The 26,727-nt window shown below is 41.7% G+C and overlaps 1 protein-coding gene across 10 annotated transcripts in view; it reads left to right on the top strand.

The window, feature by feature from the left end:
• PHF20 (PHD finger protein 20) overlaps window positions 1-26,727 on the top strand; it is a 176,212-nt gene that overhangs the window by 36,738 nt on the left and 112,747 nt on the right. For all 10 annotated transcript variants that reach the window (XM_030533338.1, XM_030533336.1, XM_030533337.1 and 7 more), the window contains 5 exons: window positions 11,100-11,271; window positions 11,725-11,809; window positions 14,170-14,249; window positions 22,514-22,898; window positions 23,476-23,583. In XM_030533338.1, coding sequence (XP_030389198.1) covers window positions 11,100-11,271; window positions 11,725-11,809; window positions 14,170-14,249; window positions 22,514-22,898; window positions 23,476-23,583 — 830 coding nt within the window. The remainder of the gene's footprint in view (window positions 1-11,099; window positions 11,272-11,724; window positions 11,810-14,169; window positions 14,250-22,513; window positions 22,899-23,475; window positions 23,584-26,727) is intronic.

Below are 26,727 nucleotides of genomic sequence, written 5' to 3'. Positions count from 1 at the left end.
CTGTGTTGGGGATGGAGCCAGTACTGGAATCAGTGCAGGGAACCTTGGTCCGGGACTCTTGTTGGCCTGCTGCATTCCACACCTCAAGGTGGCTCCCACCTTCTTTTTCTTTCCCCCTGCCCCCGCATGCACACATTGCCACCTTCAGGTGCTCCAGTACTGATGTTTGTTCCAGGACCGCCCATTGCCTGTGGCCCTGGCATGCCCATACTACCTTAATTGAGAGCAGTGATTCCCGCCTCTTTCTGGGCAACAGATGAATCAGACTGCCTATTGGCTCTTTCAGGCATCACTCTGCTTATGTTGCCAAGATTGTGTGGCTCTGATTCAGAATTGGAGTTGTCATCGTTCCGCTATGCATCACCTAATGAAATCTGGGGCCAGCTAGTGAAGCAGTGTGGCTTTCAGGGTTGACATATGCCCTGTGACTGAGATGGAGGTCCCTGGCCTAGTCCCTGTTGGTCACCAATGTCCTAATCTAGTGGTTCTCAACCTATTTACCATTGTGGGCTGCATCCAGTACTACCTGTATGGTACTGAAGATGTCACATGGGCCGCAGCTGTGTGCTGATTTGGCCGTGGGTGAGAACCACTGCCCTACTCCTATTAGTGGCTTTGGACTCAGTGGGATGCTTCTCATTCACAGAAATCCTACTTAAAGCTGAAGTCATCCTCCAGGCTGACGGTGGTGGATCTGAATCAGACTTAGGCCAGGCCATCGGTGGTCTTGCTCCCCGCAGAACTGCTATTGTCCTCCTCCTGGATATGTCTTCCTGGGAACGAGAGCCGGTTTTGGGTCAGCCAAGATCTTCATCCTTGTTGCTGGACAGTGCCATATTGCTGAGTTCATCCTCTCCTATGCTGGAGGACATCCAAGGCGTACCAGTAGACCCATCCCTGGGCATCCAGGCAGAGGTCCTCCAAGAGAACACACACAAACTGGTGCACATTTTACAGCCTGCCATGTCCTGGAGAGTAGGCCTCCTGATCAATGAGGCACTCCTTGAGTCGATGAGAGCCCTATGGAGTACACAGGCCTTGGTGGTGAAATACTTGAAGTGCTGCTTTGGTCCTATGCAGGGATGTCAGGGGTTCTACTCCCATCCAGCCTCGAACTCCCTGGTAGTAATGATGGTAAATGACCGGGCCTGGCAGTGTAAGTTCATTTCTACTGCCAAGGATAGACACTCCAACGGGTTGGATGTCCTGGCCTGGAAGGTCTATACCTCATTGTCCCTGCAGATGAGGATTGCTAACAAATAGAGGCCCTACAAAATTCACGGTCCATTTTGGTCAATTTCATGGACATAGGATTTTAAAAATCATAAAATTAATGACTTTAACTATTTGAATCTGAAATTTCACGGTGTTTCAGTTTTAGGGGTCCTGACCCAAAAAGGAATTTGGGGGTGGGTGGGGTTGCAGTACTGCTACTCTTATTTCTGTGCTGCTGCCTGAGAGCTGGGTAGATGGAGAGTGGTGGCTACTGGCTGGCAGAGCTCTGAAGGCAGAGTCACTGCCAGCAGTAGCATAGAAGTAAGGATGGCCTGGAATGGGATTGCCACTCTTCTGTGCTGCTGCCTGCAAAGCTGGGCCCTCAGTCAGCAGCTGCCACTCTGGCCACCCAGCTCTGAAGGCAGAAGCACAGAATGATGACATGTTATGGTATTGCCACCCTTACTTTGGTGCTGCTGCTGCTGGGGCACTGCCTTCAGAGCTGGGCACCTGGCCAAGAGTCGCTGCTCTCTGGCCGCCCAGCTCTGAATGCAGTGCAGAAGTAAGCGTGGCAATACTACAACTGCCCTAAAATAACCTTGTGACCCCTTGCAACTCCCTTTTGAGTCAGGACCCCCAATTTGAGAAACGCCGGTCTCCTCTGAAATCCATATAGTATAGGGTAAAAGCACACAACACCAGACTTCACGGGATGAGACTAAATTTTACGGTGTGTGATGCATTTTTCATGGCCATGAATTTGGGAGGGCCCTACTAATGAAGAGACTTTACAGGTCAAGTATGATTGCCTAAATTGGTCAGTCATGGCTAAATTTGAGGAGCAGTTGCCTGAGCTGTTATGTGAGGAGTTTAAGGTGTTTGCTGCAGAGGGCTGCTTGTCCTTGAAAGTCCCTGCAGTCTATCCTTGAGGTTGTGGATACTGTGGTCTGGGTCATGGCCTTGGCACTAGCCATGAGGAGGGCTTCCTGGTTGCAAAACTTCGGGGTTGCCCTAGATGTTCAGTAAGCCATAAAGGACTTGCCCTTTGATCGCTGAGTCTTGTTCTCAGACAAGATGGGTGACACCTTGCATTCCTTCAGGGATTCCAGGGCTACCTTGAAGTCCTTGGATGTGTATGTGCCGTCCATGCAAATATGCCACTATGGGGTGTAGCAGCAATATCACTCAGTCTTCCTTTGTGCATCATTGTCCCCAAAAAATGGACTACCCTATAAAAAGGGATAGATTCTAAAAAGAGGAAGCAGTCAGGTGCATGCTTTGGGCAGTCCTCAGTCTCTCCCTTTGCATAGGCCATGTGCCCATTTTTTACTCCTCTGTCCAAAGCACTGATTCAGTTATTCCTCCATCCTCCCATCCCTTTGGCCCCCTCTTACAATGCTTGGGACTCAGTTACCTCCAACAGCTGGGCCCTAGACACTGTAAGATCAGACTGTGCTATCTAGTTCCTCTTCATGCCCCCTTTCCTCCTTCTTTCCCTGTCCTCCTTCAGGGATCTCTATCACAAGTCACTGCTTGTTAAGCAGGTTAGCTTTTTGAAGTTGAGAGCAGTGGAGAAACACTTGGGCCGTGTTTTATATTCCCAGTACTGCCTGATACTTTAATCCAAGGGCAGAATGAGACCTATTCTTGACCTTCGTGGCCTCAACAACTTAATCAAAGTACATGAGATTCTGTATTGGCTATCCTCCTCATGCTGTCTCAGAATGACTGGTTTGCTGCTCTGCACCTTCAGGACACGTACTTTCATGTGGCCATTCTGCCAAACCACAGGAAATTTCTGTGTTTTGTGATAGAACACCACTTTCAGTATACTGTTCTCTCGTTTGGCTTCTCTTCCGCCCTGCCCCCCACCCCCCGAGTCTTTCCAAATGCGTGGCGGTGGTCATGGCATATCTCAAGAGGAAGGGAATTCACATCTTCCTGTGCCTCATTGACTGGTTACTGAAGAGTTGCTCCAGAGAGGAGGATCTCGCCCACTCGACACCACATTTTGTGTGTTTGCTCGATAATCTGGGACTCATTTCAAACACCATGTTGCCTGTGTTTTCCCTTTAGCTGCACTCTTCCCCAGAAGAACAGCACCTCGATACTCTGGATGTCGGGAGATGTCAAACTTTTTATCTAGACAGGAAAACAACAGTTTTGTGTTTCGCCTCGCCTGTTCATGTCATGTGGACTGCATGAAGGAGCAAGCCAAGTGGTCCTTGCCCAGACCATCTCTAGATGGATAATATCCTATATCAGGACTGTGTATGAGAGCGCTTTGGCTGTTCCTCCTCACAAGAGCGCAGGTGACATCGAAAGCATTCCTCAGTGATGTTTTGTTACTGGACATTTGCCAGGTGGCTATATGGTCATCCATAAGTACATTTACGGACCATTATGCGATTACTGAATCTTGCAGAGCGGCTGTGGGCCTTAGGAGGACAGTCCTGTGATCCTTATTTCAGTGGATTCTGAACCCCGCCTCCAGATTGGGGTACTGCTTGTCAGTCATCTAAGTGGATCACACATCTGCATCTACTTGAAGAAGAAAGAAGAAATGGTTACTTATTGTAACTGGTTCTTCGAGATGTGATGCAGATGTATATTCCAGAATCCAAGCTCCTTCCCTTCTCAATTGGAATCTCCTCTCATGGGTTTTTAATGTGATGGAACTGACACATCACCTTTATATCGATGCACATAACAAAATGCATGTGGTGGGGTGGGGCCTAGGTGTTCAAAGTGTGGGAGGAGGCTCAGGGCTGGGGAAGAGGGTTGGGGTGTAGACTCTGGGGTGGGGCTCAGGATGAGAGGTTTGGGGTGCAGAAGGGTGCTCCGGGCCTACAGCAGGAAGAGAGGACTCCCTGCAGCCCTCTTTCCCCACAGCAGGACTTGGACTGTTGGGGAAGAGGTGCCTCTTCCTGCCGCAGCAGCTACAAGGCTGGGGCCGCAGGATAGGTGCCCCTCGCCTAGCCCCTGCAGGTCTGGCCGGGGCTAGCTTCATGGTGGGCTGCCCTGTGACAGGGGCCACGGCTGGGGTAGGTACTCCATGGCCGTGGCTGGGTCCGGGGCTGCTGCATAGTTGGGTCCGGGGGAGGGGTGGATTACAGGGAACTTAGGGTGGCATCATCTCATATAGCCTAGGGAGGGGCCACAGCCACAAGGCATGAGCACCGCTCCTCTATGGGTACTGTTAGGGAAAAATCTCTGTTTCCAGGGCACACCTAAGTGGAATATATGTCTTCATCATACCTCAAAGAACCACAGTGACAGTGAGTAACCATTTCTTTTTTAAATTGGTTAAGGGGAAGACCAAGATTATGGTGTAATAGTAGCAGATCTTTCTTACTTTGATCCTATATGCTTGAGTTTTATATTTTCTTCTTATGTGTAGGCTGTTTGATTCTGTGCATAAAGAATTCTGTCATGGAGAACAAGAAGTTGTTCTGATCATAATAGGCTTTTCATTAAAAGGTTTGTATTTTTAGGGTCTGATATATGTTTTTTTCTCGCAGGGGTGAGTTTCTTTTCTTCCAGTGTAATTTGTTGGAAGAAGTATACTTATATTTTCCTCCCCATTGAGGTGTAGCTGATGCAGATGCCCCGGTAGCTTTTTTGCCCTGGATTTGAGGGGTGTGTATACCCCAGAATGTGATCAAGCTAATTACAACCATATTATGTGCATTCAGCCACTCTGAAGTAATGAAATAGAACACCACATAGTTAAGGGTTAATTTGGAGACAGGCTTTCAGAAGCATGGTCAAAACTAGCTACAGTTTCTGCTAATCAGAATTGGAGGAGGGGATAGACTGGTAAACAACTAAGTCTGAAAGCCTTGGTAGTTGGGAAACCTTGAGTTTAGATGCCTCTGATATTAAAAGTATACTCAAGCTTAGAGAAGTGGTGATAGAGTAGGTGTCATTATGACCTATGTGTTTTGTAGAAGTTAATTATAAAAGATCAGCTACTAGAGCATACTTTGGAGCAGTCCTCTGAAGCTATCCTGAGAGACGTTTTTCCCGATACCCTTTCTCCCAAGTGAGTAAGGAACGGCCCACTGTGAACCTGCTGTTAATTACTCAGTAGCATTCCAGATGTTAAGAAAATATCTGGGATGTTCTAAACTTATTGCTTATGTTTGTGTGTGCTTAAATGTAGGGCTGTCGATTTAATCAGAGTTAACTCGCGCGATTAACTTGAATAAAACTTAATCGCGATTAATTTGTTTTAACCACATTGTTAAACAATAGAATCCCAGCTGAAATTTTAATAAATATTTTGGATGTTTTTCTGTATTTTTATATATTGTGCTGTAATTGAAATCAAAGTGTATATTTTTTTATTACAAATATGTGCACTGTAAAAATGATAAAACAAAAGAGAGTATGGGGTGAATTGAAAAATACAAGTACTGTAGTGCAATCCCTTTGTCGGGAAAGTGCAACTTACAAATGTAGATTTTTTTTTGTTATTGTTGCATGACTGCGCTCAAAAACAAAACAATGTAAAACTTCAGAGCCTACAAGTCCACTCAGTTCGGCCAATTGTTGAGATAAAAAACAAATTTGTTTACATTTACAGGAGATAATGCTGCCCTTTTCTTATTTACAATGTCACCAGAAAGTGAGAGCAGACATTTGCGTGGCACTTTTGTAGCTGGCTTGCATGGTATTTACATACCAGATTTGCTAAAAGTTCATTTGCCCCTTCATGCTATGGCCACCATTCCAGAGGACATGCTTCCATGCTGATGATGCTCATTAAAAAAAAAAAATGCATTAATTAAATTTGTGACTGAACTCCTTGGGGGAGAACTGTATGTCCCCTGCTCTGTTTTACATTCTGCCATATCTTTCATGTTATAGCAGTCTTGGATGATGACCCAGCACATACTGTTCATTTTAAGAACACTTTTACTGCAGATTTGACAAAACACAAACAAGGTACCCATGTGAGATTTCTAAAGACAGCTACAGCACTCAACCCAAGGTTTACAAACCTTCCAAAATCTGAAAGGGGATGAGGAGTGGAGCATGCTTTCAGAAGTCTTAAAAGAGCAACACTCCGATGCGGAAACTACAGAACCTGAACCACCAAACAATAAAATCAATCTTCTGCTGGTGGCATCTGCCTCAGATCATGAAAACGAATGTGCGTCGGTCCTTACTGCTTTGGATTGTTATCAAGCAGAACCCGTCATCAGAATGGAGGCATGTCCTGTGGAATGGTGGTTGAAGCATGAAGTGACATATGACTCTTTAGCGCATCTGGCACGTAATATCTTGCAATGCCAGTCAGTACCATGAGAACGCTTGTTCTCACTTTCAGGTGACATTGTAAACAAGAAACGGACATTATTATCTCCCTCAAATGTTAAACAGACTTGTTTTTCTGAGCGATTGGCTGAACAGGAAGTAGGACTGAGTGGACTTGCCAGCGCTTAAAAATTTACATTGTTTTATTTCTGAATGCAGGTTTTTGTATATAATTCTACATTTAGAATTCATCTTTTGTAATAAAGAGATTGCACTACAGTACTTAAGTGAATTGAAAAATACTATTTCTTTAGTTTTTTACAGTGCAAATACTTGTGATCAAGGATATAGTGAGCACTATACATTTTGTGTTCTGTGTTGTAATTGAAATCAATATATTTGAAAATGTAGAAAATATCCACAAATATTTAATAAATAGTATTCTGTTATTGTTTAACAGTGCGATTAATCATGCGATTAATTTTTTTAATCGCTTGATAGCCCTACTTATATCTAATAAACTGCAGGTTTAGACGAGCATGCTTACTTGCATTACTTCTTGATCAGACAGAATTGCTGAGTTCCTGTTGATTTATGCTTTAGAGCTGCTGGAGTGAAATAGTTAAGTTGCCCCTGTTGGGGGTTCTGAAAACCTTGGGTAACAGCTTTGAATGCTTCCGAAACTGTAATTTGGTCTTGGAGAGATTTAAAACTTGAGTATCTTTTTAACTATGTCAGTGAGGTTTAGCCTTTTAAAGATGTTGGTACATATCCAAAATCTCAACATTGAGGCTGTGTTCTCTTGGCACTGGCATGTGGTCAAATATAGTTATTGGATAGAAAGGGTATTGTGGCAACTAGGGGGGACCAGTTTGAGAAATTATGTAATTTATCCTTGGGGAAAAACAGGAGTAGTCTGTATATCCATGAGGTTGCTGTCTGCATATATGTCAGGCTGTTAAATGGTAGTTGTGGTGATAGGTCTGCCTAAAGTTAATGTGTTGCTGATAAGTCCTTGATAGGTTCAGTCACTACTAACAATTGTTGAGTGGTCCCACTTGCAATCCACTGTTTCTTCTATCTTATGAAATAGATCTGTCAATTGATGAGGAATTGTATACTGAACCCAGAATAATACTTCCCCATTTACGAGGCTGTCATTGTGGGAAATTAGAGGTATGAGAGAGGTGCAGGTTGAGCAAAGTTGGGTTTGAACAATGCATAAATGTTAATGAGAACATAAAGCAATTTATAATGAAATGATTTGGATAATGATAGACTGGTTATCATGACACCAATGCTGGGCAAAGTAGTGGAACTGCTGGTTTCAAACTTTATCCATAAAAATTTATTGTGATTGAAAATAGGTTCTTGTCAAAGTACAATATCAGATTGGTTGGCAAGAGTACAAGTTCGAATGGTGTAAGGGTAACTTGTGTAATATATTTTTCTGTTAGATAATTGATTTATTACTTCATTATTTATTACATGAATTGCCTAAGGAAGTTGTGGAATCTCCATCATTGGAGATTTTTAAGAGCAGGTTGGACAAACACCTGACAGGGATGGTCTAGATAATTTATTCCTGCCTTGAGTGCAGGGGACTGGACTAGATGACCTCTCGAGGTCCGTTCCTGTTCTGATTCTATAATTATATCCTGATTTAAAAAAAAAAAATGTACAAAATCAATATCTCTATTAAATGAATTAAATTCTAATCGATAAATCTCAAAGCTTGTTTATAGACTCATAGACTCTAGGACTGGAAGGGACCTCGAGAGGTCATCGAGTCCAGTCCACTGCCCTCATGGCAGGACCAAATACTGTCTAGACCATCCCTAATAGACATTTATTTAACCTATTCTTAAATATCTCCAGAGATGGAGATTCCACAACTTCCCTAGGCAATCTATTCCAGTGTTTAACTACCCTGACAGTTAGGAACTTTTTCCTAATGTCCAACCTAAATCTCCCTTGCTGCAGTTTAAGCCCATTGCTTCTTGTTCTATCATTGGAGGCTAAGGTGAATAAGTTTTCTCCCTCCTTTTGATGACACCCTTTTAGATACCTGAAAACTGCTATCATGTCCCCTCTCAGTCTTCTCTTTTCCAAACTAAACAAACCCAATTCCTTCAGCCTTCCTTCATAGGTCATGTTCTCAAGACCTTTCATCATTCTTGTTGCTCTTCTCTGGACCCTCTCCAATTTCTCCACATCTTTCTTGAAATACGGTGCCCAGAACTGGACACAATACTCCAGTTGAGGCCTACCCAGCGCAGAGTAAAGTGGAAGAATGACTTCTCGTGTCTTGTTTACAACACACCTATTGAGGGTTTGAGTAAGGTGCATCTAGTCACAGCTAATCTCTCTGGTACATCCATCTCAGTGCTATTCGGTATTGATCAGTAACCTGAAAGGAAATATGAAATTATTGTCTAGTTAACCAGCAGATGACACACATCGGTGAATTGGTAAATGATGATGACAGGTCATAGATACTGAGCGATCTGGATCACTTGGTAAGCTAGGCACAATCAGATATGTATTTTATTACAGTTAACAGACTTGTATACTTACAAATGTAGATATTGCCTTGCTAGACCAGATGCGCGATCCAGTTTAGTCGAGTATGCTGTCTCTGAGTACTAGCCCTATTGATTGAAGAGGCATCCCAAAATTGTTTGTATTGCTACCTTTGTTGGAAAGACTGTGAGATAAAACATAGTGAGATTCTTATTTGGATAGAAGAGATGTTTCATTTTACTGTTTGTAGAAGCTATACAAAAAACAAATAACATAAAAATTGAGAAACTATGGGAAAAGACTGTTCCCATATCTTCAGGTCTCGGTACCGCTACAGACTGCTTCATTCATAGATTCATAGATTCTAGGGCTGGAAGGGACCTCAAGAGGTCATCAAGTCCAGTCCCTGCTCTCATGGCAGGACCAAATACTGTCTAGACCATCCCTAATAGACATTTATCTAACCTACTCTTAAATATCTCCAGAGATGGAGATTCCACAACCTTCCTAGGCAATTTATTCCAATGTTTAACCACCCTGACAGTTAGGAACTTTTTCCTAATGTCCAACCTAAATCTCCCTTGCTGCAGTTTAAGCCCATTTCTTCTTGTTCTATCCTTAGAGGCGAAGGTGAACAAATTTTCTCCCTCCTCCTGATGACACCCTTTTAGATAACATGAAAACTGCTATCATGTCCCCTCTCAGTCTTCTCTTTTCCAAACTAAACAAACCCAATTCTTTCAGCCTTCCTTCGTAGGTCATGTTCTCAAGACCTTTAATCATTCTTGTTGCTCTTCTCTGGACTCTCTCCAATTTCTCCACATCTTTCTTGAAATACGGTGCCCAGAACTGGACACAATACTCCAGTTGAGGCCTACCCAGCGCAGAGTAGAGCGGAAGAATGACTTCTCATGTCTTACTCACAACACACCTGTTAATGCATCCCAGCATCATGTTTGTTGTTTTTTTGGGGTTTTTTTGCAACAGCATCACACTGTTGACTCATATTAGCTTGTGGTCCACTATGACCCCTAGATTGCTTTCTGCCGTACTGCTTCCTAGACAGTCTCTTCCCATTCTGTATGTATGAAACTGATTGTTCCTTCCTAAGTGGAGCACTTTGCATTTGTCTTTATTAAACTTCATCCTGTTTACCTCAGACCATTTCTCCAATTTGTCCAGATCATTTTGAATTATGACCCTGTCCTCCAAAGCAGTTGCAATCCCTCTGAGTTTGGTATCATCTGTAAATTTAATAAGCGTACTTTCTATGCCAACATCTAAGTCGTTGATGAAGATATTGAACAGAGCCAGTCCCAAAACAGACCCCTGCGGAACCCCACTTGTTATACCTTTTCAGCAGGATTGGGAACTATTAGTAACTACTCTCTGAGTACGATTATCCAGCCAGTTATGCACCCACCTTATAGTAGCCTCATCTAAATTGTATTTGCCTAGTTTATTGATAAGATTGTCATGCGAGATCGAATCAAATGCCTTACTAAAGTCTAAGTATACCACATCCACCGCTTCTCCCTTATCCACAAGACTCATCATCCTATCAAAGAAAGCTATCAGATTGGTTTGACACGATTTGTTCTTTACAAATCCATGCTAGCTATTCCCTATCACCTTACCACCTTCCAAGTTTTTGCAGATGATTTCCTTAATTACTTGCTCCATTGTCTTCCCTGGCACAGAAGTTAAACTAACTGATCTGTAGTGTCCTGGGTTGTTTTTATTTCCCTTTTTATAGATGGGCATTATATTTGTCCTTTTCCAGTCTTCTGGAATCTCTCCCGTCTCCCATGATTTTCTAAAGATAATAGCTAGAGGCTCAGATACTTCCTCTGTTAACTCCTTGAGTATTCTAGGATGCATTTCATCAGGCCTTGGTGACTTGCAGGCATCTAACTTTTCTAAGTTATAGACTTAGAAAAGCATCTTTTTCTTTTTTTTTTTTTTTTTTCACTTTTGCTATTGTCAGCAGAACAACTAGATATATGTATGGCCTTATATTGTAATCATCCTACTGATTTTTGAGGCATCTTATTTTATTCTTAACCAGAGTTATTTTAGTGAACTCTTTATTTGCATAGGTATCCAGCTCATATTGAAGAAATTGACTATGAAGAAGGAAAAGTGCTTATCCATTTCAAACGCTGGAACCACCGATATGATGAATGGTTTTGTTGGGACAGTCCTTATCTGCGTCCCTTAGAGAAAATACAGCTAAGGAAAGAGGGGTTACATGAGGAAGACGGATGTAGTGTAAGTTGAAAACAGCATATTCAATGATTTCCCATTATTCAGCTAGTGATGTACCAAGTCTTTTATGCATCTAAACCCATTAAGGTCCCTGAATGTAGCATGTACATGGCCAGATATAGTTTGTGATTGTTATAGCTGAGTGCTAACAATGTCATTGGTATGGTACAGACGAGGAAGGAACAGTTCCTGCCTGAAGGAGCTTACAGTCTCAGTAAGAATGGTGTGAACTTCTATTTTTTGCATGTCTAGCCGAATATAAATTCTTTCTTATGCTCAAGTGCTGCTGCAGTGGCTGCCTGTTGAAGGGTATGGGGTGTTTTTTCATTCTTGCTTTTTTACTTTTTACAAAGAAAGAGTTCTAGTGTTTTAATGAAGCAGTATATTTTAAATCTTCATAATTTTGTTTCTCTAATTCAGGAAGTGTAAATTGTTAGAGTTTTTTTCTCTTTGTAGGGATTTCGTATAAACGATCAGGTATTGGCTTGCTGGTCTGATTGTCGTTTTTATCCAGCCAAAGTCACTTCCGTTAACAAGGATGGTAGGTCACCCATTCATTTTGTTGTACTTAATAACTGGATAACTTTGTGTTCAGAATTTCCTCATGCTTCCAGAGAACATGGCACATTTCTGAAAGAAAAGTCATTATACACCTCTACTCCGATATAACGCAACCCGAAATAACACAAATTCAGATATAACGCGGTAAAGTGGTGCTCCGGGGGGGCGGGGCTGCATGCTCCAGCGGATCAAAGCAAGTTCAATATAACGTGGTTTCACCTATAGCACGGTAAGATTTTTTGGCTCCCGAGGACAGCGTTATATCGGGGTAGAGGTGTACTACAGTATATTAATTTTATGAACGTTAGTTTTTTAATTTTGTAATTTATCCTTAAATGTTGTTCGTATGTAACCAGTGGGTATGTTGTGCATTTTTTCAAGGGGCTAGCATGAGCTACCAAATGACCTAACTTGGGAGGAGAATCAATTAATTACAATTTTTTTAGCCACTTCACATAATTGCTTAAGAAGTGTTGGCAGCAGAGAACAGGCACAACATAATCTTTTTTTTGTCATTGTAAAGGAGAGGATTCAATTTGATGAAAGACAAATTCTTTTTCTAAGGTTCACATACATGCTTTCACCCTTAATGTATTTTTTCTATACTTGGAAGACACAGGCTAAATAAATAAAATACAAAGATCTTTTAAAAATATCTGGGACCTTCTTATGATTGCTGAATTCATCTTTCTTGAAATGCAGTGGTCTGAGGTTTATTTTCTTTTTCAGAGGTGCACAAAGCATTCTTCCACCAAAACTACCTCTGTATTCTTGATGAGTGTCAGGCCCACTATTAAATACATAAAAGTGTATTTTTTGTTGAAATTTAAATTATTCTACATTTAAATCAGGTACGCTTTACTTTCGGCAGAACGCGTTATTTTCCTCATTGTAGAAGTTGTAATTCAAATTGTTACCTACAGTATGCTTTCTAGAAAATATACTGTAGGAAACACTGTTTTTGGGTTGTGGGCTGGATCAGATAATAGAGTATGGTCCAGTACAATTTTTAAAGTGTCAAAACAATGAAGCGTGCGTCACTTTCTTTTGGAGATTATTCCACTATTTAATACATCTCTCTCAAAGATTATTTGCTGTGGACATCACTAAGATTATAGAGATTTACAGAATAATTTTCAGCGTAATGATTCTTAATATAGATCACTGAAATATGGGAGAAAAGGGTAGAAATGTGAACTCTTCAGTTTGACACACTGCTATACAGGAGCAGAGTTGAGATTGTATTCAGCATCATAATTACTAGGCTCTTCTCTTGCCAAGCAGGGTGTAAGGCATTTATAAATTTGTTTGCAACTTGGTCATTAGACTTGGGTACTCATTGTTAGTGGATTAGAGTCTCATGTTGAACTGTTCAGCATCTTATTATAATTTTCAGATATTAAACATTTTTTCATGTGTAACAGTCAGCAGTTGATTTAATATAGGAACTTTAAAGCTTGTTGTGGATAAAAAGCTATTTGGGGGTGAGGTGGTTTTTTTTTTTTTTTATCTATAGGAATATTTTCATAATTTAGGAGAGATGCAAAATAGTACTAAGAGCATCTCAGTTGCAGAAAGCAAATTCTACAGGTTAAACCAGTGAGTCTTAAACTTTTGTACTGGTGACCCCTTTCACATAGCAAGCCTCTGAGTGCAAACCTCCCTTATTAATTAAAAACACTTGTTTTTTTTTTTTTTTTGGTATATTTAATACCATTATAAATTCTCGAGGCAGAGCAGGGTTTGGGGTGGAAGCTGACAGCTTGTGACCTCCCCCATAACCTCACGACCCCCTGAGGGGTTTTGACCTCCAGTTTGAGAACCCCTGGGTTAAATACACAGGGCCATTTCCTACTTCCTGCACTCGCTGCCTTCAATTGCACTATCAGTATGAGTACTGTAAACAGGAAGGAATTGCTCATATTCCTTCATTTGACTTTGATCCCTTTTGGATCTGTTAGTCTCAAAATTAATTCTTTTGTTTTATTTTTTCAATTGAAAGCATGGAGTCTTAAGAAATTTCATCAGTCCCAATGTGCGTGCTTTCATGTGTCTTGACAATAAATTTTTTTGCTCATGATTTTTATTAGTAAACTCGTTCTTATGTTAATATAGATGAATCTAGAAGAAATAAACTGTGTTCTCCCTTCATACATCTTTCGTGAAAGAAGAGACCTAAAGTTTAAGGATATACATTTTTGTAACCCTAAAAGAGTGAACTTTTATTTAGAACCAGATGTGCATCTCTAGAACTGGAATGTTCAGTGTTTTATTCTTTGAATATTTATCAAAATGGAAGTTAAATTATGCTGTTAATCAGGATGTGTTCTCAATTTTTAGGTACTTACACTGTGAAATTTTACGATGGAGTAGTTCAGACTGTCAAAAATATTCACATCAAAGCTTTTTCCAAAGATCAGGTGAGAGATGTTGTGTTTTCGCCAATTTAATTCTAAAAGACTAGCTGTTTCTTAAATTTGAATTCAGTTGACTTGTTTGTTAGCATCAGTGAAAAATCCATCAAGTGAACACTTAACTTTTTGTTTTTATCTAGAATTTTAGCCAGTAAATGATTTTAAATATTCGTAATTTGTCACTACAGGAATGTGATTTAAATTTCTATCCTATCTGTCATGTATTGTCAATACTTTAATCAGCTCTGCCCTCATAATATCCTGTGATAACTTTTTTGTTTTTTTTAAATGTATACCTGTCACACAGTTGTTCCTGAGCACATGTACACACACTTCTTAAAACTATAAGAGACTAGCTGATCAGTGTCAAATAAAATGTCAGATTCCAGCTCTAGGTTGTAAACATAACCCACAGTCATGTCCTTAGGCAAAAGCTGTGCACCAATTCTTGAAGGCCAGTAGACTGGGAAGTGAATTTTTGATTTGAAGGTTCTTCATTGAGATGCCCTGCCAACAGGAATTGTCAGGCGAGAGTCTGTTGGCTAATCTCTTCTCTTGTCAATACAGAAGGAGATCCTGGAAGAATCTTCATTGCAATGACAAGTGGATTTATTTATTTAAGTGGTTTCTTATATCACAGAATGATCTTTTTATGAAACATTCTGCATAATAAAAACTAAGTTGGTTTTTTTTTTTTTGGATTGCATATGTTCATTCCTCTGAAGGCATGCATGCGTGTCTCATGCACTGGTGCTGGAGATTTTTCCCTGTTAGTAACCATGGGGGTGACTACTGATGCTGGATAACATCGTTCTATTGTAGCTTTAAGGGAGATGCTGTCCTGGACAAATTTTCTGGTATGTTCTAATTTATCGTAATTAGTGAGAAAGGGTAAAATTTTCAGAAGAACCTGAATGACTTAGGTGCTCAAGTCCCAGTAAAAGGGGAATTAGCTTCCTACGTCATTTAAGTCCTGTTCTCCCTTCCCCACCCCCGGCCAAAGCCAAGACACTCTCACCCTCTACCCCCCAGAGCCCAGGGATCCAGAGGGAGAAACATGGCCTGATGCTGGATCCTGGGCTTGCAAGGAGTTTCCTTCCTTTAAAGCGTGCTGGGAATTGCAGCTGCTGGGAACTCTCCAGTCCGTGTCTCTCTCCTACTCCCCCCTTTCCCTCCGCCCTTGTCTTCTATTCATGAGCTGGGCTCTGCCAGGTCCAGCAACCCCTAGTGGCAGCCAACAACTATCCAGCCCATTTGAGGGGTCAGGAAAGGAAGTTCTGCATGCACAACATGAATTTCTGAAAAATTCTGCTTTATGCACACGTGCAGAATTTCCTCAGGAGTAAATGTGTGTGACCCATAGTAGGCCTCCCATAGATGCTGCTGGAGGGTTAAGATGGATAATCAGCTGAACATGCACTCCCAGTATGATGGTGTGGCCAAAAAACTAATGTGATCCTGGGATTCATAAGTAGGGGGATATTGAGCAGCCATAGAGAGGTTATACTTTTGTTTGGCCCTGGAATATGGTGTCCAGTTCTGATGCCCACAGTTCAAGAGGGTGTTGATAAATTGGAGAGGGTTCAGAGAAGAGTCAAGAGAATGATTAAAGGATTAGAAAACATGCCCTCTGTAGACTCTTAAGAGCTCAATCTATTTAACTTAACTAAGAGAAGATTGGGATGACTTGGTTACAGTCTATAAGTACCCACGTAGGAATAAATATTTAATAATGGGTTCTTCAGTCCTAGCAGAGAAGGGTATAACGTGATCCAGTAGTTGGAAGTTGAGGCTAGACAAATTCAGATTGGAAATAAGGATAATTTTTTAATGGTGAGAATAATTAACCATTGGAACAGTTTGCCAAGCGTTGTGGTGGGTTCTTCATAAGTCACAATTTTTAAATGAAGATTGGATGTTTTTCTAAAAGATCTGTTCTAGTAATTATTTTGGGCAAGTTTTCTGGTCTGTGTTATACAGATTAGACTGATCACGTTGATCCTTCTGGCCTTGGAATCTGTTACTGCTGGGGGAATTCTGTGCCAAAAAATTAAAAATTCTGTGCATAATACTTTAAAATTCTGCACATTTTATTTGTCAAAATAGCACAATATAATCACGCAAGTTTCAATAATTTTGGTAATTTATTTCAAAATACCTGTCAGAAAGTATGTTTGTAACAGTACTGACAAATTTTTTTTCCCCCAGGAACAGAGTTAAATCAGTGGTCCCCAACACGGTGCCCGTGGGTACCATGGCGCTCACCGGGGCATTTATGTGCACCTGCCTAGTGCCCAGCAGGGGAGAGAAGCCACAGCTCCGCGCCTGCCAGAGACAGAACTCCGGGGCCCAAAGGCTGCAGGCGCTGGCGTTCTCTTCCCTGGCAGGTGCGGGGCTGCGGCTTCTCTCTGGCTTCTCCAGGGCTGCAGGCGCCGGTATTCTCTGTCCCTGGCAGGCGCGGGGCTGCAGCTTCTCTGGGGCTGCAGGCTGCGGGTGCTGGTGTTCTCTGTCCCTGGCAGGCGCGGGGCTGCAGCTTCTCTGGGGCTGCAGGCTGCGGGTGCCGGTGTTCTCTGTCCCCGGCAGGTGCCAGGCCACAACTTCTCTACGGCTTCAAAGCCGGAGAGAAGCTGCAGCCCCGCGCCTGCTGGGGACAGAGAACTCCTGGGCTGCAGGCTTCATTCTGTGTTAAAGTAAGAATAACAAATATATTTGGACCACCAGTTCAACTATGTTTTACTTTTTCAAGATAAATAAGATGAAAACTGTTTTTGATATTTATTTTGCAAAAACTCCTTAATTTTTCTTACAAGTAGATAAAAAAGAGCAAATTCACATGGTAAGGTGAAAGAGTAATTGCTGAATAATTTAATACCTTTTACATCTAAAATTACCCTTTTTATCTTATGTAATATATAATATTAAATATGATGATTTTTGTATTATTTAATGTACAAATACAAAATAAGTCTTGAAAAATTGTTGTCGCCCGCCTCTTCTGAAAACATGAATGTGCTACTGGCCACAAAAAGGTTGGGGACCACTGAGTTAAATAAACCCCTACAACAACCCAGTTCCTATTTCTCTGTTATGCTTTTAGTTTGTGTCTTGATCTGGGTGTGTCAGATGTGCCAGCTGGGCACATCTTGAGGGAAAAATCCCCCCCTCCAGTCTCAGACACTCGCACCCCTTACTTTGCAGAGCCCAGCTGTGGAGTGCCCTCCACCTGAGACATCTGCACCCCCTATTCCCCTATAGCCCAGCTATGGGGCATCCCCCTGAACTCCCGGCCCAGACACCCGCATCCCCTACTCCCAGATCCCAGGAATCCACAGAGAGAAACAGCCTGGTGGTGAGTTCTAGACTTTTATGGAGTTTCCTGCACGCTGCATCCTCCTTTCATGATGTGCTGGGGACTGCAGCTCCAGTTCTCCCTCCTTCTGGCCATATCCTGTATTTGTGAGCTGGAGAGCTGGGCTCTGCTGAGTCCAGCAGCCCGTGGTAGTGGCCAGCAACTCTGTAGCACCCATTCTGTAGGGGAAAATTTAAATTCTGTGCAGAACATTATTTCTCTGCAAATTCTGCATTGCGCAGTGGTATAGAACTCCACCAGGAGTAATATATGAACTCTGTGGTTAAATCAGTTTATCAAGGTGGATTTGGTGGCAGGAAAGTCACATTCATCTGTTTTGTGAGATTGCAGACTCATTGTCTACAAGGTTGGAAAAACTCTATTTATGACTGTGTTCTTGACCCTTCTGTGTATGTTCCTTTGACTAGGGAACAGGCTGTACAGATTCTCGCATAGAACATTGGCTATTTGTTGAAAGGGAGAGCTAGGTTTCCAGATTTTTTTTGTCATGAAGCAGTGTGGGCAGTGGGCATTCAGAACAAAGTAATTCCTTCAGTTCTAGATCTGTAAAGAGTGAAAAATGCTTTAGCAGACTACATAAATAACGGGTGATTGGATCAGATGGACTTGGTGTGTGGTGGTGAATCCTTTACATTTTTGGGGGGGAGTTGCAGGGGGGGCCATCAGTCTGCTTTTGGAATCACTGAAAAAGATCATGTAATGTCCAAAGATGGGGTTCCAAATTCTTACCTTAGACTTAATTGCTTGGATTTTCTCTTATCCTTGATAGATTTGGGATTACCAGTAGTGCAAGTATAATTTGCTGTAATAGCTATTTCTCCTTACCCTATCCCCATTTAAGGGGGGGAGAGGGTTCAGATTTTTTTTCATCCTTTAACAGAGCTTCTCAAAGATCGGAATATTTATCCTCCAATTTATTGATCAGTGAGATCATGAGACTGAAATCTGGTCCCTACTTTGATACCCTGTATTTATTGTGGAAGGTTTTTCCTAGTGGCTATATGACATTAACAGTTTCAGGGTTGGAAGACAGAACCTCATTGTACAATTTGAAATAGTTTTGACATGTCATCCATATTTGATTTTACAATTTCATTTATTGTTTTGTGTTTTTCTGAAGCATTAAAGTCTTCCAAGCAGAGCTTAGTTACATATCTTAGCCCACGTCCAGACTAACCCGCGGCATCGGCGGGTTAAAATCGATTGCTCGGGGATCGATATATCGCGTCTAGTCTGGACGCGATGTATCGATCCCCGAGCGCGCTTACATCGATTCCGGAACTCCATCAACCCGAACGGAGTTCCGGAATTGACACGGAGAGCCGCGGACATCGATGCCGCGCCGTCCAGACGGGTGAGTACCTCGATTTTAGAAATTCGACTTCAGCTACGTTATTCCCGTAGCTGAAGTTGCGTATCTAGAATCGATTTTAATACCTAGTCTGGACGTGGCCTAAGATATTAAAAGGGATATTAACAAATGATTACATTCCTATCAGAAAATATACAAAGTGAAAACACTGTTTCAGGCCAGTGGCTTTTGAACTGGATCAGATAGTGTATTCAGACATGCTGTAGCTGCTGTTCAGCATTTTGGCAGATGATTTGATTGAAGTCTGGAATTATCCTTTAAAAAATATTTGAATAGTATTTGAATTTTGATGTGTGTTAATGAATTGTGCTGATGATCTGTTGCTCAGTGAGTATCTGAATACAGTAAAATCTGCCTTAGTGACCACTTCTGACGAGGGACCACCTGTCATGAGTGACTACTTGCAGTGACCATGGAACATTTCCCCCTCATAACGGTGTTTCTCAGACTGAGATCAGTGGATTCCTGGGGGTCCCTGAGGATACTCAAGGTGGTCCATGGGCCCTGCTGAGCAATTCCTCCCTCTTCTTCCCTCAACTCTGCTCCCTCCCTCTATTTCTTGGAAGCTACTGAAGCTAAACGGGGAGATATTAGGTGCTAAAAGTCCGGTGGCACAATGGGGCTAAGGCAGTGTCCTTGTCTACCCTAGCTCTGTGCGCTGCCCCTGCCGTGAATGCTGACTCCACAGATCCCATTGGCTGGCAGCTGCAGCCAATGGGAGCTGTGGGGTTGGTGCATGTGGGCAGGGGCATCATGTGGAGCCTAGGAGCCACTTCCAGAAAGATGTGCCATGTCGTTTTTCGGGAGCTGCTGGAGGTAAGCGCAGCCCGTCCGGAGTCTTTATCCCAGACACCCTGCCCCAGCCCAGAGCCCTCACCCTGCACCCAAAATCCTTCCCAGAGCCTGCACCCCTCAGTCCTCCTGCACCCAAACTCCCTCCTAGAGCCCACACCCCCTCCTGCCCCCCAACCCTCTGCCCCAGCTTGGTGAAAGTGAGTGAGGGTGGGGGAGAGCGAGCAACAGAGACGATGGATGGAGTAAATGGGGGATGGGAAGAGGTGGGATGGGGTGGGACCTTGGGAGAAGGGGTGGAGTGGGATGGGGCCTGGGGCTGAGTGCGGTGGCTTGGGGGTCCCTGAAAAATTTTAAATCAAAATGGGGGTCTTCGGGTTGCTGAAGTTTGAGAACCGCTGCCTTGTAATTTAACTGTGAAGAGACGACCTGTCAGCTGCGATGAGTGGCGACATTTTCTAAGTCTCATCCATAAAAACAAACCTGTAGGAGAAACTGATCGTCGCTTATCAGTCTGTTTCTTTGATATTTCCAGCGAAAGAGATTTTTTCTTTTGTACGTTATGGTCTCTGCAATATATGGCCTCATACTCAACAGGAACTGGAAATTGAACTTGAACAAACAGGAACTTTAAAGGAAGATGTGAATGTGTACACTACTGTATGCTGCAGTTGAAAGCTAAAAAGTTGTAATGGAAGAGAAAAATTGCAAATCCAAAATGTTTCTTACACTGGAGCAACATGTTGAAGCGGTATTGCAGGTAGAAGCTTGTACCAGTTGCCATCAAATTGCCAAACATTTTGGAGTTGGAAAAACACAAATCCAAAACCTGTTATAATGAAAGGCACAAATCCTCGCTGATGTGTCAAATGCAGAATCTTCAATGGAAATTAAATGTGCTAAAACTAGAAATGAAGTCAATTTTTTCATTTTTTAGTGTTTTAAATCCACTGTTGTTCATCATGTAAATGTCTCTGGTTCAATGCTAAAAGTGCAAGACATGAGGAGTTGGAAAACAGGGAGTTTAAAGCCGGCAATGACTGGCTTGAATCATTTAAGAAGAGTGACAGCCTTGCCTTTGGTATCGCATGCAGTGAGCATGGAGACATAACCAAGATATGGCTTCAGATTAGAAGCAAAAGTTAGCTGAAGTAATACAGGATTATGAACCGTCTGAAATCTATAATATGGCTGAAACAGGACTGTTTTTTAAAGACAGCAACATTACCAAAACCCTCCATATCAAAGGCTTGCAATGTTCAAATGGAAAATATTCAGAAGAAAGAATCACCCTTTATTATGCACCAACACGAATGGAGATAAAGCAAGGCCTATACTGATTGGTAAATCCCAATGCCCTTGAGGCTTTGGCAAGTTGAATATCAAAGAGTTACCTGTGGAATATGAATTCAACAAAAAAGTATGGATGAACTCCAGAACTTTTTGAAAAATGATTAGAGATTTGACTGCAGATTGCTACTAATGAGGACATAAAATTGTGTTTACGGAAAATGCCCCATGCCGCCTCCCTGTTAAACTCTCTCAGACATTAAACTCTGCTTCTTTTCCCCCAAACAGCATGTCTGTGTAACAGCCTATTGATACTGGGGTTATTGAAACCCTAAAACTGAACCTTTGGAACAGGCAAATTCAATTTATTCTACATCAAATGGAATCTGGCATAACTTCTTTGGGTCTATTGCATTTGAAAAGGGTTTCAGTCTTTGGTAAATACACTGGGTTCATTGAGCATGGAGTGAGACTGAGCCAAGCACCATCAAAAAATGCTTTGCTAAATGTGGACGCAACAAATGAAGATCTTCATCTAGAAGATAAATATAAGCTTCCTCTTTCAGTAGTTAACGTTGCAAAGTCTTTTTGGGAGTGCTGAACCTTGCAACAACTGATGAGGTCAGACATGTCAACACCTGCTACAAAACTAGAAAATTTCAAGCCATGTCATGACACTCACAGTGCCACAAAAACTGATGATGAAGGGGATGGCAATGGTGCCTCTGAACCCTGGTAAGAATAACTTTTATGATTGAAGCCAAGAATATGATTAAAAACGTGAAAGCATTTGCCATTCAAAAGGGCAATAACCGACTTTTAGAGCTATTGAACAATGCAGAAGAAATGATAAACATGCTCCTATTGTTGCAGAGGCAGACAAGAATAAGTGACATTTTCAAATAAATGCAAACTACTGTAGACTGAAAACAAGACTTTTTGATAACACAGGTAATTGTAAAAATTCTTTTGCGTCAGTCTAGAGAACATGAACTTTATTAGTGTACTGAATTTCCTCTTCTGATTAACAAATACTGTTCTACTGTATTAATAAACCCAGCAAGAGATTTTTAAATACAGTACTATATTGTATACTATATGTAATGTTCATGTAATAAGTAACGAAAATTAAACATGAAACATTGCCAACACTAATAGCCTTTCTATGCCTTGTAAAAATGCCCATTTTACAGTAAACCTTTGAAGAGAGTCCACCTCTGACAAGGGAGCACTTTTGCTAACCCCTATGAGTGGTCACTCTTGGCAGGTTTTACTGTAGCTCTCTGCCTATAATTTTTAATTTTTAACTTTTTGGGTTATATTGACATGACACCTGGACCCCTGTTCCTCTGCTTACAATTTTCTTTTATTTCTTATGTTAAATATAAAGAAATTTCAAAATGCAAAGAGTCATGCATTTTTCACTTCATGTTTTCTCTATTTTAGAATATTGTGGGTAATGCTAGGCCTAAAGAAAGAGGTAATGAAATCCCTTCGTCTCCTGAAAAACGGGAGAAGTTTAAAGAACAGAGGAAAGCAACAGAGAATGCTAAGAAGGACAAGGATGAAAAGGCATTAAAGACAGAAAAAAGATCTAAACCTGATAAAGAAGGAAAAATAATAGTCATCTCAGAAAAAGGCAAGGTCTCTGAAAAAAATATACCTAAGAATGGGAAAGAAGATAAAGAGAATATATCAGAAAATGATATGGAATATTCAGTAGATACTCAAATTGAGAAGAAATCTGAAAACGACAATGTGAAGAGTCTACCAGAAAACATAAAGGAAACTAAAAGAAAACGTGGTAGACCACCTATAATACCCCCAACAGGTTAGTACTTAAAATATTTGTATTTGGGCAGTATTCTAGAAAATCTTGTAGGGAATAGGAGCTGCTGAGCAGTTCAGCACTGCATTCTTTTCTGATTTGGGGCATGGGGATCTTTGTTCTGAGTAAATGGAAATAAATGTTGCTCTTGCAGCACTTATTTTAGCTCATTCACTACAACCTCCCATCATGACAATCATCAATATATTTGGTTGTATTTAAATAACATTGGTAGAGAGGTCTAAAAATTTAGTACTAGAAACATGGTTTTTAAGGAGATAGTTGCAGAGCTGATATGTGTAGAGACTAACATGACAATATGTGATGTTATAAATGGGATTATATGGTAAAATGAATATGTTAACTAAAGAGTCAGTCATGATGTACCAAAATAGCTAATAGGAGGAAAGGAAATAAAGAAAATTGGAGAATTAGAGAGAGATACTAATACTGGTTTTTTTTATAAAGCTCTGAAAAAGTGAGTTTGTATTTTTTTAAATATATAAATTTGACTATTTTAACTGACTTTAATGGTATATTTAGTCAACTCTCATTCCTCTGGTTTTATTTAAATTTGTAGAGCAAAGTTCTCAAACATTGCAGCCAATAACATTGGAATTAAGAAGGCGGAAAATACCTAAAGGAGGGGAAGTTCCATCAAAACGCATCAGGGTTGAAAAAAACTTGTGTGAGTATTTTTAATACTTCAGCTTCTGAAACTTAGGGCATTTTATAACATGGTTCTTTCTATAATATTGTCTTTGAATTTTAATTTTAGGTGGTCTAAAGGCTATATGTGTTACCTAGGGAATCTGTTGCAATGATAATTTGTTGGGTATTGAAGTGTAGCAATATTGTAAGTAGTCCCCATCAAAATCTTGAAAGCAAGATTTCATAGATTTTTTTTTTAAGACTAGAAGGGATCATTGTGTTCAAATCTGACTTCCTTAAGTAGTAGAGGCCATATAATTTCACCCAGTGATTCCTGAATCGATCCCAATAAATTGTGGTTTAACTATAGGATATCTTTTCAAAATACCTCCAATGCTGATTTTAAAGATTTCAAGTATGGCGAATCCATCACATTCCTTGATAAGTTGTTCGACTGGGTAATTTACCTTCACTATTAAAAAATATTTTTTACCTTATTTCTAACCTGGATTTATGTAGTTTCAACATCTAACTCTTGGATCTTGTTATGCCTTTGAATGCTAGATTAATGAGCCTTCTGCTAATACCGTGGTAATCACGTTCCCTCTGAACCTTAACATGCCCTGCAAGATTTAAGGAACTCAGTTTCTTTTTAGCTTATTTCAGTGATTGTCCCCATGCACATTCCGCTGATGATGGTACACATTTTCCTCATGTACTTGAGTTTGGAGTCTTTTGGCAAGCAGTATATGATGCACATGTGCCCCAAAAGTACTCTCTTTCTGCATCAAGAGCATAGAAAGGTGGAGTGCACCAAATGCCACTTAGTTCTACTCACAACCTCTTAGCTTCGAAATGAAGTAGCTTGCTGACCCTGTGACTGTCAGCAACTTTTTGCTCGTCTTGTGGTCTTTTTGCTAGTCAGAACCCCACTTCCCCCCACACACTAACTCCCTCCCAGACTCTGGAACCCCACCTGCACCCCAACCCCCCGTTCCAGGTTGGAACCCTCTCCCGCATCCTAACTCCTTTCCAGGGGCGTCCTTAGGATTTATGGTGCCCTAGGTGGGATTATTCAACTGGTGCCCCTGTGCCTGTCTTGCTCTTAGTAACACAAACATAAGCTTACACTGTTGGAAAATTTGCCACATGCATGTTATTAAAACCAGTTTAACTTAATTAAGCACGCTGTAGTGCTGATGGACGAACATTAAAGAAGTAGCACTATAGAAAAAATTCTGATTTGACAGAATGATGCAAATAATATAATTTTTTAAATTTGTCAACATTTTATTGGAAATTTATATGAAGAGGTATAAAAACAAGGATTAGTTTTTAATTAAAAGCAATCTTTCTGGCTTTTTTGGCTGCAAAATTAGTAATAATGTCATCGTATGACAAATACAAAGTGATGTCTTGTTTGACTGCAAGAATAGCAAGACCAGTCAAGTGTTCCTGACTCCTTGTAGAGCGGAGATAGTTTTTAATGAGCTTTAGTTTTGAGAAACTCTGTTCTCCTGATGCTATTGTTACAGGAATTGTCAGTAGAATAAAAGTGGCAGTGTACACATTAGGATATATGTCAACAAGTTTGCTGGTATGAGTAAACTGTACAATGTCCATCATCGATTTTGCATGTGGCAACATTGATGATAGTGTACTCAATTCTTCATACAGTTCAAGTCCTTTTAAATCAAAACGATCGCCGTGCTTCAGGAGACTCTCTCTGTCAGGGGTCCGCAATGTGGTGCCTGGAGGTGCCACGGCGCCCGCAGGGGCCTCTCAGTGCACCTGCGTACTGGCTGGCGGACGAGCATCCGCTGAAATGCCGCCAAAGTTTGGCGGCATTTTGGCGGTGATGCCTCTGGATGACGCCGCTTGCCACTGATAAGCAGCGTCATCCAGAGGCGTCACCGCTGAAATGCCGCCGAATTTTGGTGGCATTTTGGCGGATGCTCGTCCACTGCCACATTTCTTCATCTGGCACCCGCCAGACGAAATAGGTTGGGGACCACTGTTCTAGGTTCTTGCATTTCGTCATTAGTTGCTCTTGTTTTCCTAGTTCGTTGAATTTAGTCCTGCTCAGCCCGGTACCAGCTGAGTGAATGGAACCCCAGGCCGACAGCGGGTTGAGTGGCTCAGCCAGGGTATCAGCCGCCAGCCTGCTCAGCCAGCTGCCAGCCTGGGGTTCCTTGGGAGTCCCCAGGCCAGCAATGGGTGCTGAGTGGGGCTGGCAGCCAGGATCCCGGGTGGAAATGGGGCATCATCCGGAACCCCAGAGCCATCGAAAATCAACTTACTTGCCACCTTTGGCACGTGTGGCGTAGGTTGCCGACCCCTGCTCTATACATTAGTAAGGAGATGAGCATATTACAGTTGTTGGAGGGCTCTGTTTAGCAGTAACAGGGCTATAGGAAAGTCAGTCAACATTTTTTGTTTCTCTGATGAAAACTGGCTCACTACCTTCCCCATACCAAACTTGTCACAAATAATTGTCAACAACTTAATTTTCTGTTTTTGGCTAAGATATTGATTTTTAAAAAACAATATTGAAATTCATGATTATTAGCAAGCTCTTTTGGCAAACAAAGTTGTTAAATGACAATCTAAATGGCAACTCAGTATTGCTTTCATGCTTGGCTCACCGCCCCCAGCCTGCTGGTCCAACAGCTGCAGTAGAGGAGGAGATAGGTGGAAAACTGCAGGACCCCAAAATCCACCTCTTGGGGTGCAGAGTGGCAACAGCAAACCCTCAGCTCTGATCACATGCCAATGGGCACCACTGCCAGCCCAACGGACCATGGTGAAGTTAGCACAGCATCTGATCTCAGGGACGGGCACCCCTGGAGCCATAGCAGCTCATCCTGCCCTGTGCAGCTCCCCCCGGATGAAATGGATTACTGCCAGCCCAGGGGAGAGACGCGCTCCCCAGCTAGGGTAACCAGATCCAGATGTCCTAATTTTATAGGGCCAGTCCCAATATTTGGGGCTTTGTCTAATAAGTACCAATTACCCCCACCTAGGGTGACCAGACAGCAAATGTGAAAAATTGGAACTGGGGTGGGCGGGAATAGGAGCCTATATAAGAGAGAGACCCAAAAATCAGGACTGTCCCTATAAAATCGGGACATCTGGTCACCCTACAGGGGAGTTCCTTCCCAGAGACCCCAGCAGCCCATCC

Source organism: Gopherus evgoodei, chromosome 14 (assembly GCF_007399415.2).
Source record: "Gopherus evgoodei ecotype Sinaloan lineage chromosome 14, rGopEvg1_v1.p, whole genome shotgun sequence".
NCBI classification, from domain to species: domain Eukaryota; kingdom Metazoa; phylum Chordata; order Testudines; family Testudinidae; genus Gopherus; species Gopherus evgoodei.
The sequence above is the reverse complement of the archived record's forward strand: the minus strand, read 5'-3'. Positions and strand labels throughout refer to the sequence as shown.